This window comes from Kryptolebias marmoratus, linkage group LG2 (assembly GCF_001649575.2).
Source record: "Kryptolebias marmoratus isolate JLee-2015 linkage group LG2, ASM164957v2, whole genome shotgun sequence".
Taxonomy (NCBI): Eukaryota; Metazoa; Chordata; class Actinopteri; order Cyprinodontiformes; family Rivulidae; genus Kryptolebias; species Kryptolebias marmoratus.
The window spans coordinates 22,302,673-22,320,512 of record NC_051431.1 but is presented as its reverse complement, the minus strand read 5'-3'; the positions used below and the strand labels follow the sequence as shown (position 1 = coordinate 22,320,512).

Genomic DNA, 17,840 nt, shown 5'->3' with positions numbered 1-17,840 from the left:
ATTCAGAGGTTAAATGACCTCTTCATGTTCTGCAGAAGCCTGTTAATCACTCATTGATTTAAATCAGGTGTGTTGGAGCAGAGAAACAAGGAAAACCTGCAGGATGGTGGCCCTCCAGGACCAGGATTGGAGACCCCTGATCTAAAGCACTCCACAGCAAAGCAAAGCAAGATGACGTGCTGTCTGTCTGTTAGCAAAATATCTCATCAACCGGTAGAGGGATTTTAATGAAACTCAGAAAGTAATTTAGACTTAGCAAACACAAAAACGTGGTTGGAGTCAAACATGGCTCCAACTCGGTCAGTTTTACAGATACTGAGCTTAAGTTCTGTGTGGTAGTAGCTGAGGGTCCTCCACAACATGTACTCTTAAAGCTAACATCTCACACGTAATAGTAGTTTTGAGATTTGACCAAAACAGCGAGATCTATTTGCGTCGGTCAGTTGAAGAGAGTGGCTGAAAGTCAGTCAGTTGTGCAGATATTGAGCTAAAGTTTGGCGCACTAGTAGCTGAAAGTCATTCATAACATGTACTCTGATCAGGAGTTCACATCTTGAGATGAGTCTGAGACGCTGGCATTAAGGGTGACGGGCGATATGCATTCCTTTAAGACTAGGCCCCTGATTTTTTTTTAAATTTTCGCCTTGAGGAAAAGTTGCAAGCGTAGCGCGACGCCTGCTGAACAGACCGAACAGCGACATACAGGCACCGTTCCCCCCCCCCGTTAGTCAACCGTACCTGGTTTATATTTCGAGCATGGCGTGCACCTGTGTGAGGTTTCACTTGCGATGTCAGAAAGCGCTCTCCCTCCTCCGCTCAGCAGCACAACTCAAGTCCAACACGGTTCCCGAACAAAACCGCTGAACGTTGGCTCCTAATTGTAAGTAACGTAACGTTGCAGTGCTCAAACTTAGCCAAACCGAGAGACTACGGAGAACAGGAGCAAGTGTTTTGTTTTCCCTGTTTTTATTTTTTTATTTTTATTTTTTTTTAAGATAATTAGCACAAACTGAGGAGATCTGTACTTCTGCCTCCTTTGTAATCATTGTGAAGCTTGACTGGTTGATTAGGAAAAACTGTTTCTTTTTACTTTTTGAAACCAATGCATTGAGATGTTTTCATGATATATCCTGGGAAGTGATTCAAATAAAGAAACTTCTTTTGGACCTGCAGTGTTTGAGTGATATCCCCCCCCCACACCACCACCACCCACACACACCCCTTCGATCTGTTTGGTTCTCTTTGAATTAGAGGCGTGCCTTGAAAAAGCTCTAAATCCCTTCAGCCCGCTCTCGAAGTTTTCTAGGCTTCTCGGGTGAAAGATGGTGATAAAAGCAATTTGTTTCCCCTCGCGAGACGGGGCAAAGCTGCAGTCAGTCAGCGAAAAGAGAGGGCTGATCTGTTTTTAGCAGCTGCCACCTTCATCGTCTTTCCTCTGACACGGATTCCCGGCGCCTCAGCCGGGATCCAAGGAGAGGCTCGACTCCAGTTATTTCAGGCTCAACGAGAAGAAAGGGAGCGCTTACAGACCGTAAACCCTGCCAAGAAGGTCCCAATCAGGAGAGAAAGAATAAGAAAAACGGCTGTAATCTTACAGGAAATCAGCGATGCGGAGCGAGCTTTTTCCACTGAGAACACAAAGTGCAGATAACCTGGGATGTTCACATGTGGGACTGCAGGGCACGTGTGTGTGTGAAGCCACCAGCACAAAACGAAATGACTGAGTGTTAGAGAAACATTCTGGACACATCGGCTTGCAAAGAGAAGTCTCCGCAGCTGAAGAAACTCCAGCTCCTGCTGGGCGATCCCAGAGAAGATTTCCAGTGGGACTGGAAAACCTCCAGAGAGAGACATCCTGTTACCGACCCCTGCCGGAACACAGACGGACCAATAAATTGACAGACCGGAGCAACGCCCTCGTCACTGCCAACAAAGCCCCAGCCTGCAGGCCTCGCTCGCGCTCCATCCTGCCATCGCTCGTGAGCAAGACTCCAATGGTACCTGAGCTCCTTCGCTTAAGGCAGAGACTTCCAGTCAAGTACTGCAGCCTCCATTTGGGAGAAAGCCATTCCGACTGCTTCAGATTGCAGCCCTGGCAGCGTCCACCCAGGCAACACGGCACAACTTCCCGCCGAGGATTGCGCACGAAACTCTTTCTTTGGTTCCACAGGAGCCGGTTAGCTCTTGAAAGTGACGCCATACTCCTTCCGCACCCCCAACAGAAGACCTCAGGGAACACGGTTATAAAGGGGGAATTAACTAAAATATGAAAATATTGAGTTTTTATGTTTTTCTTTTAGTTAAACAGGATCCTTTAACACTCCAGTGGTCTGTTTCTCTGATTTAAAATGGGCGGAGTTACCTCCTTGGTTGGTGACGTAGAAGGAGGCGGGGCCAGCTGTGGCAGACCGCTGTAGGACACCGACGAGGTCACTGTCAGTGATTATCAGGGGCACGTTTTGTTGTTTTTTTGGTCTGGAGTGAGTCTGTCGGGAACTGGAGCCCCACATTTCACACGGAGAACCCCCGAGCTTTACGATGATGTCACACAGTCTTTAGAGAGGCAGCAGGAGGCGGCCGGTGTCGGTCCGACAGGCGGCGGTTCTTCTGCTGATGGTTTGTATTTCAGGTGCTCCTCTTCAAAACGTTACCTCCTCAAGCAGTCACCACTTTCAGGAGGAGCTAAACTAACCACATCCATCCAACGTTCTTTTCCTTCTTGAAGCTGAAGAACGACTCAGCTGTTGGAGTTTCGGGTTGGTTTACACAATTAATTACATTAAAATGAACCACTTCACCCCCACACTGTCTGTATTTACCATTTACTGCCTTGTCCATGTTCCTGTCGGGCACTCGACACGTCACACCTCCGAGTGATCACAGAAAATGCAGAAGAGACCCTAGTCATTTTTTTTGATCTTTGATTATTAAATTGGTGTAAATTTTTTTAAAAGGAGAGACAACAGAGAAAACAAGCACCTTTGCTTTGTGCTAGCTTCAAAGCACTTTTCATTTCCCCTTTATGGCCTTCTCCAGATCCACAAAACATATGTAGACCGGAGAGTCAAACTCCTGTGACCCTCTCCATTAGAGCTCCTCAGAAGTGAAGGACCGGTCCGGTCCGGACAAAAGTTCCTCCTGAATCCAAGATTCCACGGTTAGTCAGACTTTCCTTGAGAGGTTGAGCAGTGTCACTCCTCAATAGTTGGAACACACTTTAAAAAAACAAAGATATAAAACAGTGTGTGTGTGTGTGTGTGTGGGAGAGAGAGAGAGAGTAGAGGAAGGGGTGGGAGACCTGAGGATGTTTTCACTGAATGGGGCAGCAGCCAGCAAGTCTGAATACTTCAGTGGACTCAGTTTAGAGGAGTCTGAAAGCTAAGGAAAAATAAAATCTAGTTTTCCATAGTTCGGAACAATTTATACCAGGGCACACGCTTTATTAAAAGTGATTTTTTTAAACGTCAGCTAAAGAAGATTTGATCCAGAGGTCAGCACCTTCTTTTTGATCCATTTCCACCCGATTTAGTTAATCTGTGTTTAAAACTTCCACAGAGGCCGGGAGTTTGGATTTCAGACTTGTCTGTGGATTTTCTTTTTTTTTTTTTCAAAAGCTGGTTAAGTCCTTTAATGTCAGGCCGACTGATGTGTGTGTTCATGTCTCAGCGGCGCGTCTCGTGGCCTACATCTCAGAGTTTAATTACCCAGATGAAACGGGAGGTAAAATGTCAGCCTGAAATAAGCTGCGCCATCACTTCTCCATGGCAACCCCCGGCGACGTGTTCAAAGACATATCTGCCGTCTGTAGAACGACAGGGTGGCTCCGTCCTTATCAGCCGCGGCGAGACGCGCTTGACGGACCTGACCAGAACCGGGAGGGGTTGGTCTAACCTTTTCGTTTTTGTGCATCGAGGCTCGTTTATAAAGTGTACGCCAGCAGGTGGCACTGAGGCACTAAATAATACAAATGAGCTCTTCCTCATTTGGCCCATTTATTTCCTGCTAAAGCACCAAATTTAAAAATAATAATAATTTAAAAAAAAAACAACGACAACGTCATATAAGCTTTATCCTGGTTTAATTAAAAATCTGAGTAAAGACATGTCTTTGAAAACAACAACAAAAAAAAACAGACAAGTCGACAGAGAACAGTGCAAAACAATCTTCCCCAGGGTAAAAAAAAAAAACATTCAAATGAAAGAAAAAAAATAATAGTAAATCACCTAAGCAATAAAGTGCATGTTCTGAGAAAAAGCCCCTCTTGGTTACAGTTTGATGAAGTCTGAACAGGGAGTGAGGGTCACACTAACAAAAGGACACACACACACACACACACACATAACACACATAACGGAGTGCGCATATTGCACTGCTTCAGTCTCAGTTTGCACATTCATATATTACTGTACACACAAACCTGAACTCCAGTTGAAACGAACATCCAGTGGTTTACATGCAAACTAAAGCTCGTCGTTCGCGTTAAAAGCTTTCACGGGAGATTCACGCGGCCTCTTCCCGCGCGACTCCGGTCCTGTCCGTTTCTCTCTGCCGCACTGAGGTCACATGGTGTTGTAGAGCAGAGGTCTTTGTTTCCTCTCCGCAGAGGCTTTACGAGAACGCCTTGATGAGTGCCCTCTGCCCTGCTGACGGGAAGCAGAGGCCGCGCTGCTACTGTGGCCATCTGCTGCGTCGCTCCCGCTCCCCTCGCTTTTCTCTTCCTGCGTGGAGGAGGAGGAGGAGGAGGAGGAAGATGTGCCATTGAGAGATAAACCTGTTTTGTCAGAAAAACTGTTCAGGTTGAGCACTTTTTGCTTTTTCCAGGTGTCGTCCGAGTGGGACTGGGTCAAAGAGGAGGAGGAGGAGGAGGATGAGGAGGAGGGGTTCTGGGAGTGTGATGATGCTGCGGACCTGGTTTGAGGCTTCAGGTCCAGCTCCAGATCCAAGTCCAGGTCGCTCAGGTCGTTGGCGGACAACTCAAGACAGTCCAGTTTAGCCAAGGAGGCCGATCTCTTCATGAGGGAAGGAGGGGTGAGGCCCGCCTGCCGCAGTCGAGCCTCCAGCTCAACGGTTCGGTGCCACCCCGTCGGTTCTGAGGGAGCCCTCCCCTCCTGTCTGTCTCTTAGCTGCTGCCTATGTGCGCGGCCCGGAGGGTTTTGGTCAGAACTCGACCCTTTACAATGTCCTGGCTCAGTGTCCATGGTGTCTCTCAGCCCCCGAGGCTGCTCCGGTTCTTGTGCTCGTCTGTCTGCGTCCTCCAGGCGGACCCCCTCCTGAAGGAAGGCCTGCAGCTCTCTGAGCGTGTGCTGGATCCGCTCCAGCTCCTGGCTGCTGTGGACCAGACGGCTCTGGACGTCACAGTCGGGGCCACGGGCCGGTCTCCTGCCCTGGAGACGGGCGTCCGGCCCTTCGTCTGTATCGGACTCCTGCACCGTCGCTCCATCCAGAGCCATCTGGTGGGAAGCAGCCAGGCTCTGAAGGGTTTGTCGGGGCGGCTGGCCCTGACTGTGAGACTGGGCTGAGGTATCTAGAGATGATTCTTCTAACCAATTCGCAGAGACCAGTGATGATGTCACAGCTTCCCCATTATCCGACGTGTACATTCGTTTAGGCATAGCACCAGTGGCTTGGCTGAGATGTGAGTTCTGGGGATAGCACAGATCTTGGACGTTGTCTGTGCCCGAGGAATCGAGTGTCCGAAGCTCCATCTGGGACCCTGTGTGCTTCTCTCCGTCTTTGGGTTCGGCAGAACCAGCCGCGGTCTCTCCCTGAGTGATGCCGTGTTCTGCCGTGTGCGGGGGGTCCGGACTTTGGGAGCACTGGGTCAGTCTGACGGGAGGCTGCTCGGTGCCGGGGGAGTGCAGCGGGGAGCGCTGAGACGCCGCCACGTCCTGCTCCTGTCGCAGCTTCAGCTCCAGCTGCTCGGTGGCCCGCCGCACCGACCCCGCCGCCCAATCGCTCGGAGGCTGCGGAGGTGGAGCTGAAGAGCCGGGCGGGTCTTTGGAGTCCTCTGCCTCCTCCTGATGATCCGACTGGACGGTCTGAGGGCTGGGGGAGGACGACGGGAGCGATGAAGAGGAGGAGGAGGCAGTGAGAGGGGACGAAGATGACTGTGATATGGCTTCAATTTCGATGACGATGTGACGGACTGAGACGCCGTTGTCGTTGTGAGTGGGACGGGTTCGGTCGCAGGTGTCGGACTGCAGAGACGCCTGAAAGACAAAAACAGATTTTATTAGGAACTCGGGCTGTCTCCACGCGTTACTCCTGTTACAGTTCTCCCACGTCCCAGCAGGTGTCACTACGACAAGTCCTGTTGTCTCAGACCGGTTCCAGCCGGAGTGACGACAGCGTTTATGTAAAACCACGCTATGAATTATCTCTGAACCTGAACAACCAGCTGAACGGTGACTGACAGAAAAATAAGGGCAGTAAACAGAAACATCCTGAATGCATAACAGCAAGGTCGACTCAGCTGACTGAGGTTCAGTCTGGAGCTGATTTGCCAGGAAAATCTAAAACCACTAACAGATTCGCTCTGCTTTGACTAAGCAATGAGTGGATTCTCAGGAATAAAATCCTGGTTCTCTTTCAGACGGCACTAACTCACAGCTCCAACTTTTAAAGAGAGGTCTCACTTCTTTTCCTCATGTTTTCAAAGCAATATGACAGATCCGATTAATTATCACCTGCTGTCTGAGGCAAAAGGGCGGCAATGTCTGCCTGTCTGTTAAAGTATCTCAAGAACAAGTTTATGAATTTTAATAAAACTCCCAGAAAGACAACATGAGTTTTACGTGTACACATGGTTAACTTTTGGAGTCAGCCCAATTCAAGATGGCTGCCACAGCTGAGCAATCTTAACAACACAAAAATGACCAAGTCAGCCAAAGATGTAGTCCGTTAGCAGCTAAAAGTCATTCGCAACTTCTGCTCTGAGAACCAACTGATCGCTCAAGATCTGTGTTTACAACCTTCATATTAACTGTTAGTCTGTGTTAGCAAAATATCTCAAGAACTACTGGACAGATATCATTGAAACTCAAAGTAATCACGGGATGCACGTCTACAACTGATGCAACCCAATTTAGATTGGCAGCGACGACTAATCATCGTTACCTGCTACAACTTTGTCAAATTTGCGGATATTGAGCTGAAATTATGTGGTAGTAACTCAGAGTCAATAATAGATATTCTGAGAGCTAAAAGATCCCACAAGATTACGTGAGAGCTCACAATATCTTAAGAGACTGTGAATACTATTATTCTCAAGGTTTGACCTACAACTCATTCTTCATCATCAGATGTTTTTGTCTAAAAGTCGAACATGACATGCAGCAGCTGATCTGCACTCCTTACAGGAATGCCACGCCTTGAACTGATGATAAGACACTGAGTTGCAGCCTTACAGTAACTACTGCTTGTTTTTATGAGGTATGAAGCTGTATTATTTTATCAAAGACAAAATAGACAAGCAGCTGAACAAACCTTCACTGGACTCGTCTCCTGCTCCTCTTCCTCGCTGTCTTCGGCTTCTCCCTCAGGTGATAGTGGCGTCCTCTGCTCTCGACTGTCCTGCGCCAGGCCCAGGAACTTCTCCCTGGCGGTGAAGAAGTCGATGCTGTCCGCGCTGTGATTGGATGAGCAGTCGGCCTCGCCGCGGCTGTCCGACGGACTGCCTGCCTGCAGCTCGCTGGGGTTGTTGTTGTCGTCCTTCAAAGCCGCGGCGAGAGCCAGAGGCAGAGCGCCGTGCTTGTCGCTCGTTAAATCTAAAAATGCCTGATTTAGCAAGTCTGAGTCACTGGATCCCAGCGTGAGAGGGGATATTTCCCCTGAGCTGCAGGTCTCGGACGCATTCAGCTCCTCCGGTTTGCATTCAGGCACTGAAATGGACAGGTGTGTGGGAGGACCGCGATGAGCCCGCCGCAATTCAGGTGTAGGAGGTAAGATGAGGAGCGAGGGAGGAGGATGCGGCAGAGCTACAGGCACGGTGACAGCCACGCTCGCCGAACTGTTCAGTCTTTCCTCTGGGATGACGGTGGCTGCTCGGGGTCTGGGGAGGACGAGTGGAACGGCGCCTTCGCAGTCCGGCCTCACCTCCCCCTGGACCTCTGACTCGCCCACGCCGTCGGGGAGCGAGACAGGGGCGTGCGCGCCGTTTGACTTGGCAGGGCGTTCGGGTTCGGCAACAAGCGCCTGCAGCACGGCCACGCCCAGGAAGTGATGCAAAGAGGTGGTGTTGTTGTTGTGCGAGTCGGCGCGGACCAGAGAGGGAGACGAACGTTTACACATGGACTCGGGCCGGTCTGAGAGGTCGCTGTCAGAGTGAGATCTCCAGAGCTTGTTGTGCCTTTGTTTACTGTAGAGGGAGACGCGAAAACGACTCTGTTAGTTTCAAAACGCTGACAAACATCGTAAAAAAAAAAAAAAAAAAACGTACGGATGTTTGTGTACGAGAGCGAACCTTGCCAGCAGGATTCCCTGATACTCCTCCAGCTGTTTCATGAAGGACGGGTTGGGTTTGGTGACGGCACGTCTCTCTTTCACATAATCGAAGGCGGTGTCCAGATCCCAGCCGTACTCCTTCATGGCGTAGGCGATCACCGTGGAGGCGGAGCGACTCACACCCATCTTGCAGTGAACGAGACACTTCACCCCTGCTTTCCTGAGGAGAGAAAGAAGGAAGGAGCTTTAGAGCAAATACTTTAAGAGGAGAGCTTAAAGGCTGCTGGAGTGTGCAGACGCTTACTTGGCTTTGGTGATGAACTTGTAGGTATCGTTCCAGTACTCCAGCAGGTTGGTGGCCTCCTCGTCGTAAACTCTGATGTTGTGGTACTCAAACATTCCTGGGAAAAAGTTGTCTATCTCCCTGGTCACATTCAGGATGTAGCGCACTCTGCATCAGAGACAAGGAGAGGAAGGATTACTGAAACGAGTTTATTACAAAAGAAAGCAGTTTATTCTATAAATGTGTATTTTATTCTAAGGGGTTGGGGGGTGTTCCAGCACTGAAAGCACTAAAAAGTGGCACCAAGTCTTTGCTGGGCCAACGGGAAGAACTGCTTTCGTTAGGAGTATTAAACAGTCGAAGAATAATCAAATAATTACCGGACAAATTCAGAGTGTCTATGCTTAAAATGCACATCCCTACTCTGGATGTGACTGTTGTGGAGGCAGCGTCGAATGAAAACCCTGCAGAGAACTCGTCTGCGGAGTTTACTTTCTTAAAGATCTAATTGCGAGGATGAATTTGCTTGTTTAATCCACAAGGCGTGCCAGCGCCGTTTTCTCAGAATTCAGTGACTGACAGTGTTTGCTTTTTGACTAATTACAGTTTGGAGGCTGAATTAATTAAGAGCACTGAAAGTACTGATCTCTTACCCGCTGTTCTGCAGCTCCTCAAGGTTGGAGGCGTTCCACTCAGAGCCCTGCAGAAAAAACAAAACAAAAAAAAAAAACACACACAAGCCCAGTCAGTACCATGATGTGTGCGAATAGACAGAATTCAGGAAAAGACAGGGGAAAAAAATGTACGATGAATTTGGATCTTGCACACACACACACAAACAGACACGGGCAAAAACATTACTGTCTGCCTTTTGCTTTTTGGCAGGAGTGGTAATAAATGCTATAATCTGGATTCAATTTCATCAGAGCTCCTGAATTCTTACCAAAAAGACATGGTCAAAGATTTCTGTGGGACTGTCCATCTGTCCCAGGATGACAATCATCTCGTTGTCTATGAACTCTTTGAACTCCCGCAGGTTACACGCCATCTGCATCTCCAGCTCCGTTCGGATCTGAGAAAGGAAATTATTCAGAATATGTTGATAAATCGATCATTTTTACTGTTAGTGAGAGTCAATATTTAGTTTTAGTGTTTAATAATGATGGTAGGTTTTGAGGCACGTTACAAACCGTGTCCGAACAGTGGAAATGCTAAAAGCGGGACACGAGGAGAGCTAAGTGCCGCTGTGACTGGAACCTCACCTCCTTGCTGGTGACGTTCTCCAGGTCTTTCTGCATCATGATCTCCCTGAGGCGCATCTTGATCAGGCGTTCTGTGCGTTCCCTCTCTGTGGGCCTGCGCACACAGCACAACAGCTTTATGTACGACACCTTTTAAAAGCGTTTTGGTTTTTCCCTGTAAAAGTTTGGACACAAGCAGGGCCACCTTCACAGTCACACCATCGAGACCTCTGCGTTCTTCACATTCACTCGTTTTCAGAAACTCAATGAGATCGGTTGTTCCACAAGAGAACTGGCACTTTGTGTGCTTCTTAGAAGCTGGAGAGGGGACAGAAAATATGAGCGCGCGACCCGCTGGCAGTCCAAAACAAAGTCCTCTTGTAGGAAAACGCCTGTTGCTGTGCCTGGCTCTGTTTCCAGCCGCTCTGCCGGGAGACGCATTTAGCCTTTGGATGTCACGCTGATGATACCAACAAGTGGCTTAATTACCTCTCTGGAGAGGAACTCAGTTCAGCTTCTCCTTTTGTTCTCGCTTATTTTGGTAAGCTTGTTTATTTACTTACTCAGCAGTTTAATACTTCACCGCAGTGTGGGTCAAAAGTCCAAAAAAAAACCAAAACAAAAGCGTGATGATCTCAGATGTATTTCTGCAAACTTCAATGCAACGTTTGTGATTGAACATGCATTTATCTAAATGCTGAACACTTTATTGACCGTAAGAAGTAAAGACTTTCCACCCTTATCGACAGATGCAGTTTTAGTTACTAACATCGAGTGATACTTTAACCTGACGACATGCCCCGACTCGCCCGCAGACGGTCTGAGAGGCTGACGGCCCGGCATGGAAACAGATCGAGGACGAAAACAAATACTGAAAAACAAAAATTACGTGCAGTGGGTGACGCCGCGCCGTGGGGGCTAATGAGCACACGGAGGATGGAAATTTTCAGCCACTTCCTTGAACCGCAAATAGATAAGGGGCCTGCAGGCATTAACAGTAAAGCCCATACAGCGAACACCAGAAACAAGCCTCGGGGCTTTTACGGGGAAATAAGTTGTGATGTGTCAACAAAACACTGGCAGGTCGTGGAGCCTTGGCAGTCGCTCCGTACGGGAAAATAAATGAACTCAGCCAACGGGAACTCGTGGAGTGTTTTACGTAATCTTAAAGATCAGTGTACTCAAGGGCAAACACACCTTTACCACCTTGGCAGGCGGTAAATATAGAGGTTTCTTATTTGTCAGGTTTATAGCAACTATTTCGAACCCGACTCATCTCCATTCTTTCCATTCGGAGCTATCAGGTGTGTGACAGCTCTAACCCCCCCCGACACACACACACACACCTCATTCTCTCAGCCTGCCACCTGCTTCTGTCCGTCCCCGTCTTCGTCTACCTTCCTGAGTCCGTCTGCATTTCATTTTTTCCAAAAGTAAATCAAGCAGGGTTAAAGCCTCAGCTATTTTAGACGCTTCATAAGTGTGTGTGCGTGTGTGTGTTTGAGACAGACGCTCCAAATAGGCAGTCGACCATGTGACTCGAGCAGCTCTGAGGGGAATTTCCCGGCTCTTAGTTAAGACGTAAATCCAGAAGCACCGTGTCATTCCTTCACTTTCTAATTCTTCTTCGCAAATATGACAACAAATCGGCGATGCAAATTTCGGTAAAGCTAAACGTGTCTTCGTGTTTTCCTTTGCTCTTGTCTGATCGAGACAGTGCGTGACCCCATTTCCAGAAGATCAGTCGACGATTTTTCTTTCTTTCTTTTTTTTTTTTTTCTCTGAAGAGATGCCGACGCTGTCAGAGCGTTAGGAGAGGTCAGGCCACGCTGCTGTGAACACACAGCATTATTTTTGACCGCGCATACGTGCAGCTGCTGTGAAGCCGCTTTAGCTTTCTCTGAATCTGTGATCCAAGCATGTGCTCCGTTTGATGCGCCACTGAGGAGCATTTGCACCAGTCAGGTGCAGAGTTCACCCCGCTGTGGTTGTGTTAAACTAAGCTCAGTGGAAATATATCTACAGCTTTTGAAAAGGAACACAATGGCTAGAAAAGCTTGAATATATATATACGTTTTACTTAAAGCGGGACAATCTGTGAGCAGTATTTCAACGAAACACTGGTGATTTCCCACGGAAAAAAAACGTTAATAAGTGTTTACTCACAGGTCTGTGAAAAGGATGGGTGAGTTGGCACGGTGGGACTCGACATCCTTCATGGCGTTCCATTCGTTGATACAGAACTGGCTGGACGAGACCCGGCTCTGGTAGTAACTGACCCAGGTCAGGAACAGGCTGCCTGGGTAGTAGTTATGGCAGCGAGCCACCTCGCAGGCTTTGTGGAGCGACTGCAGGGCCGACCTGACGGTTACAGAGGAACAGGTTTCGCTTATGAGTCTCACAAACTGTCAAATACCAAATATTTCAACCCTGCATGTGAGAAGAGGGGAGTCGTTACAGCTTTGTGGGGAGATAATGCAGAAATAAAAAAAGTGTGGATGAATCAGAGGATGCTGAAGTAAGATGGGAGAAAAGGAGGACAAAATGAAGACAGGACTGACAGAATAAAAATGACAAAACAAGAAGAAAGGAGGTTAAAGTGAAAAAGGGGCATTTCGGCGAATATATCACTTCAAATCTGGAAGGGGTTGCTCACCACATGGCCTGGACAGACACAGGCTTGAAGACGTGAACCCTGTTTACCGTCGACACACTGAAGCCCCTGCAGAAATAAAGAGCGGCAGATCAGAGATGGGATATTTGGTAAACGGCACGGCTTCAGATAAAAGCAGCGCGCACAGAACCAGTCTGAGATCAGTCAGTCAGGTGCCCCCCGGGGGAGCAGTAAGAGGAAGTATGGCAGAAGGGTGGTGTCTTACCCGTCTCCATCCAAGTGGATCAGCGTGTCGCTCCACAGAGGTAGAACCAGCCCCACGGTGCAACAGCTGCAAGAGAAGATCGATAAAAACGAGGGGAACTTAGCTTGACAGACAGCAACGCACAAGGCGCACGAAAGGACAAAAGAAACGAGTCCGACAATCGTGTCGATTTCACTTTGTTTGAGCAACTTTCACCGCGAAAGCCACGGTGACTCAGCACAAGACTTTTTTTTTGTCCCTACACATTTCTCACTGTAAACATTAGTACATGACTTTCACAGGAAAAAAACAGCAATCAGTATTATTTCATTGTTTAAAAAAAAACAAAAAACAGATGCATTCTGCTGTTATTTGTCTACAAAGCAGCTGAGTGCTGTTGTCATGGGTCTGACCTATCAGAGGAGAGAAAGTCCATGCCGAGCACAAGGCTTTCCTCCGTGTCCTGCCTGCCGTTGGTGGAGACCACCACCATGTAGCGGGTAACCTGAGGGTAAGCGCTCTCCAGACGCACCGCCTGCCGGAGCACAAAACAAGAAAAGGTGAGACGTGGGGAACGGAGTGTGAAACAACTGGAACGGCGTGTTCTTTGGACTAATTACTTTCCCTGAAAGGTTATAGTGGCTTTTGTTTGGGGACTTTTTTTTTTTTTTTTTGGACACAAAGCAGGCATAGACCAAAAGGTTCTGAGTTGTATTGTGGGGTTTTGAGCGAGTGTTTCTAGATTTAGGCCATTCTATTTATTGTTCTTTTAGAAAATGATTCCGTTTGAATTTAATAGAAAAGACAAGAATACCCACAACTCCCACTTTGTTGAGTCTTGTACTATTTTTTTTTAATCCAAGGGTATTGTTATAGGTGTGAAGAAAAGATGAGTGGGTTTTTTTTTACACTTCAGCCAAGTTTCAGTTCTTTTATGCTTCCCAACAAAGAAGTGAAACCAGGAAGTTGAGTGAACGGGCTCTGATCGTATCGCCACCCCGCAGCTGACCTCTGCCTCTGTGTCTGCGTGCGCAGGTGAGTGTAGGGGAGAGCGTTACTGACCAGGCGGATGGTGTCCTCAGGGCGCAGCACAGTGAACATGGTCTGGAGGTGTTTCTGGAGGTCGCCTGGACAATCAACAAGGTTCACAAATGCACCTTTAGTTTCAGTGGCTTTTAGAATGTAATCACAGTCTTAGTCAAAGATAAACATAAAACACCAAATAATGTGTCTTTTTTTTTTTCCTGAAGCACAATAGCCTCCTTTGCTTTGGTTAAGCTCCAACTTAAAATGATTCGTGGCCATTGTGATGTGTGGTTACGAACAATAAATATCTCAACTGCAGGAAATATTTCTTCGATTGACCTCAGTTTACATCTGACAGGACTGACAAGCTAAAGGCTGGTCTGAACCCGGCCAGGACTGATGTACCTTACTGCCAGCTTAAAAATCAGACAGGAATTTCATATCATTTCTACAGAAATAAACAATGATGCAACGGTTTAAACCAGTGTGGGTCATGAACCATGAAGGGTCCCCAAATGAGCTCCAGTAATAAAATGAAATATAGAAAATTTGCTAATGGCATATATTTTTAATCATAATTATTACAAAGAATAAAGACAATAATCATAAATTTCTAAAAATAGTATCATTGTAGTTGAAGTTGTGTTGTCATAATAAGCGTCTTTAATAAGATTATAATCAAAGTTTGTATCCCTGAACTGGCAATATTTGGGCTCACAAGCTTCTGATTTGGGGGAAACTGCTATAAAATGTTTTAAAGATGTTGTGAAGATGTTTCGAATGGATTTGCTTGGATAATATTGCTGAGTTAATACAGCTTGTTCGAGCAGACTCACTTCTGAGGTGGATTTTGTCATCTTAAAAAGTTCAAAATGCTTCATAGTGGCTCGTGTAAATGCTGTTATTTATTTTACCTTACGTGTCGCAGTCAACTTTGAATTACAGTCATTTTGACAGAAACATCACAAAATTCCTGATGGATTTGACCCCAGGCTGCACAGGGAGTGCTACAGCTAGCTGCTGCAGGTGCTATATGAGCTTCCATATGGTTAGGAATTGTATTATATTTAAATAAACATATAATGCAAAGCTGATGGTAATGTAAAGTGCTTGAATGGAGTGCTATGTAGTCTTTGAAACTGGAGCTGTAGTGGCCAAAATATCCCTTTAACTAATCGGCTCTCCCAACAGGTCAAACTAAAAACATTCAAAGTTTTCTCTAATTTCTGTCATATTCTCCCAAATCTTTTATTTTATTTTTATTTTTTTAATAAAGCCTAAAGGGAAGTGCAGCAGTCACATGTGTTGGTACACGTCTTCACCTGTGTGCTTGTTCCTGCGCTGGCTGAGCCGAGGTGCAGAGTTCGGCGTGGGGCTCTTCCCCCTGGGGAGGAAGAGGGCTGCACCTTTCACCGTGAGGAAGCTCTCGCTGATGCTGCGACAGAAGAGAAAGGAAGAGTGAGACGTGAATAAGAAAATGAAATGTGTGTGTGTGTGTGTGAGAGGGGGGAAGGAGGTGGGGGTCAGCCAAGTTATCCAACCACATTAAATGTAACACTTCTGGAATCTCTTCCTTGCACATGTTGTCCCCAACTTCCCAAAAAACAGGCACGCGATGTGGACCAGAAAAAAAAAAAAGTAATAAAGGGGGGAAAGGAGGGGGGTTGTCATGGGTCACAATGCTCTATTCAACTCATCTGCAGCCCGCACGCTCCCAAAACCAGAGCTGTCAACGCGAGCCATTCAAAAACAAGATCCGAGCTCCAGCGTGAAGTCAGGAACACAATGTTCCCTGCTCCTCCACACAGCTGGATCACACACACTTACTCACACTGAAACAGCTGCCAGTGGGGAGGGAACAGGAGGAGGATGGGGAGGAGACCGGGGCTCCAGGAGGGAAGACGCAGGAAAGATAAGAGCAGGACAACGCACCACTCTCAACAAGAACTTATGTATGATAAACGCAGGTTGCGTTTCACGTACATAAAGAAAACTGAAGTTAGTGTTGAAATCCCATAAAACAAGTTGGAAAAGTCTGCTCGGAGTCTAATAACGAGACTATTAAAGCTGCTGAAGCAGGTTAGGACATAATGTGTTGTGTTACCAATCTGATAGATGAAGAGAACAAAAAAAAAAAAAAGGCACTTATCAAAGTTTAGGTTTCACAGAACGAGTAAAGAAAAATCCATCCCAGTAACTAAAACACACAGACTGTGCTGAGTCTGCAGCAGAAACTACTTGTATCTCGGCAGAGATATGTGAGCAGCCTCAGTCACGATAATCAGCTTAATATGGATCTTTCCTCTAAACACGTTTCTGACAAAGCACTTTCTTGCACTGTAAAGCAAACAGAAACAAGAACTGTGGGGCAGACACCGTCGGGACGACATGTAACCACTCCAAGTTTTTATTTATTTATTTTAAATCTCCGGAACTAATATGTAGACTTTCAAATGTTGCGACTCCGGCTTGTTTTTGTGTGACACAAGCAGCTTTTCCATGGCGATCGGACAGCCCGTGCAGCGCGAGAGTGGGTCCACTTCTTACCCGTCAGCCGGGCTCATGACCCGGACAGGAAGTGACGGTTGAAACAGTACACCCCAACCACTTCGGTTATCTGCTCGAGTTTTTCCTTTTTTTCTTTTTAAAGAAGTCGATGACTACCAGAAGCAGAAAGTAATCACTTATAAAAACGGCACCAATGGTCGACACCAAGTCCCAAATATTGTGATAAAGTCACCTAAACGCTCACGAATAAAGACGCTCAATATTTCCTCCATATGCCTGCATTTATTTGTGATTTTTGCCCAGACTGGACTGGTCTTTATTAAAGGTCTACAAAGAAAAATAACCTCACTGCAGCCGACAATATGGAGTTCTTTATTTGGTGGCTTTCTGCGCACACACTGAACTTTACTCTTATGGTTCGAAAAGGCTGTGTGCTCATTTAGTTTTATTTCTATTTATTTTTGAACAAACGGCAGCTGGCGAAGCAGTTCGTGTTTATTGCTGCTGCAAAGTGTAGTTCCTATTTAACTATTCTTGATTTTGAAAAAGCACACTACGCAGAATCAAAAAAATATCACAAAAAAACTAGTTCACATTTTAGTTTTGCTGACATTATTTTTAAAGATCTTTAAAAAGTAAAGAAAATATTGAGGTTTTTATCTTCCCATGGTTTTAGTTTTGTTTAGCTAAGGGCTGCTGAAAGCTTTTCTTCCTTTTAAAAAAGGTGGATGAAAAGTTGGAGAACCACTGAGTTACAGTATTAAAATCATATTTAACAGAGGGTGTTAGTATAAATGTGAGAAAGATTAACTTCACTGCTCAGTGTGGTTTGCACTTAACACACACACACCTGCTGTTACAAGAGGAAACACTGATTCATGAGGTAAACCAACCAGTTCTGCAAAAAAAAAAAAAAAAAAGAAATATATAAGTGGTTTCGTAGCCTCGGGCTCAGGAATTGAGCATGTATTAAGTTCACAAAAGTTCATTAATGGCAGGTGAGGATGACTAAACTGTGCAAATCTTTTATAGCCACAGAGACATTTGACTTATTTGGTATATTTCCTTATTTTGATAATAAACACCGTGTCGGAAAATATTGAGTGAACTTTTGGCAGCTGGTTTCCACGAACCTACACCCACCGAGCCCGACTGTAGTTCATCAAGTTCAGCCGTTTCGCTTAAAAAACACGGTGCTGCCTGACGGTTAGGGGATGGCAGGAAGCCCGTCTGTCGGCAGCTTCGTGCCAATTTCCCCCAACAGACTTTCCTGAGTTACGCTGAACCGAGGGGCGCGGGTGAATCGGGAGAAAACAAGACGCGCGAGAGCAAAAACACCACCGCAGCTCATTTCCCATAACCCGCCCACCCCTGGACCCAGCTGTTTCCTATCACTCTCCCCCCTCTGTCGCTTGTTTTTTTATTTTCAGGATTTCTCACAGCTTCGTCCTACTTTTGACTTCCGACGCCCCCCCCCCCCCC

General features: G+C 46.7%; 1 protein-coding gene across 2 annotated transcripts in view; it reads right to left on the bottom strand.

Annotated features, from left to right (window-relative positions):
* Positions 1 to 4,061: 4,061 nt before the first annotated feature.
* Positions 4,062 to 17,840, bottom strand: part of ssh2a (slingshot protein phosphatase 2a) — a 32,609-nt gene continuing 18,830 nt past the window's right edge. For both annotated transcript variants that reach the window (XM_017434370.3, XM_017434369.3), the window contains 13 exons: positions 15,173 to 15,285; positions 13,887 to 13,951; positions 13,238 to 13,359; positions 12,846 to 12,911; positions 12,623 to 12,688; positions 12,133 to 12,327; positions 9,988 to 10,081; positions 9,669 to 9,797; positions 9,379 to 9,425; positions 8,747 to 8,893; positions 8,462 to 8,662; positions 7,486 to 8,356; positions 4,062 to 6,209 (listed from right to left, as the gene is read on the bottom strand). In XM_017434370.3, coding sequence (XP_017289859.1) covers positions 4,560 to 6,209; positions 7,486 to 8,356; positions 8,462 to 8,662; positions 8,747 to 8,893; positions 9,379 to 9,425; positions 9,669 to 9,797; positions 9,988 to 10,081; positions 12,133 to 12,327; positions 12,623 to 12,688; positions 12,846 to 12,911; positions 13,238 to 13,359; positions 13,887 to 13,951; positions 15,173 to 15,285 — 3,766 coding nt within the window. In that variant the 3' untranslated portion in view covers positions 4,062 to 4,559. The remainder of the gene's footprint in view (positions 6,210 to 7,485; positions 8,357 to 8,461; positions 8,663 to 8,746; positions 8,894 to 9,378; positions 9,426 to 9,668; positions 9,798 to 9,987; positions 10,082 to 12,132; positions 12,328 to 12,622; positions 12,689 to 12,845; positions 12,912 to 13,237; positions 13,360 to 13,886; positions 13,952 to 15,172; positions 15,286 to 17,840) is intronic.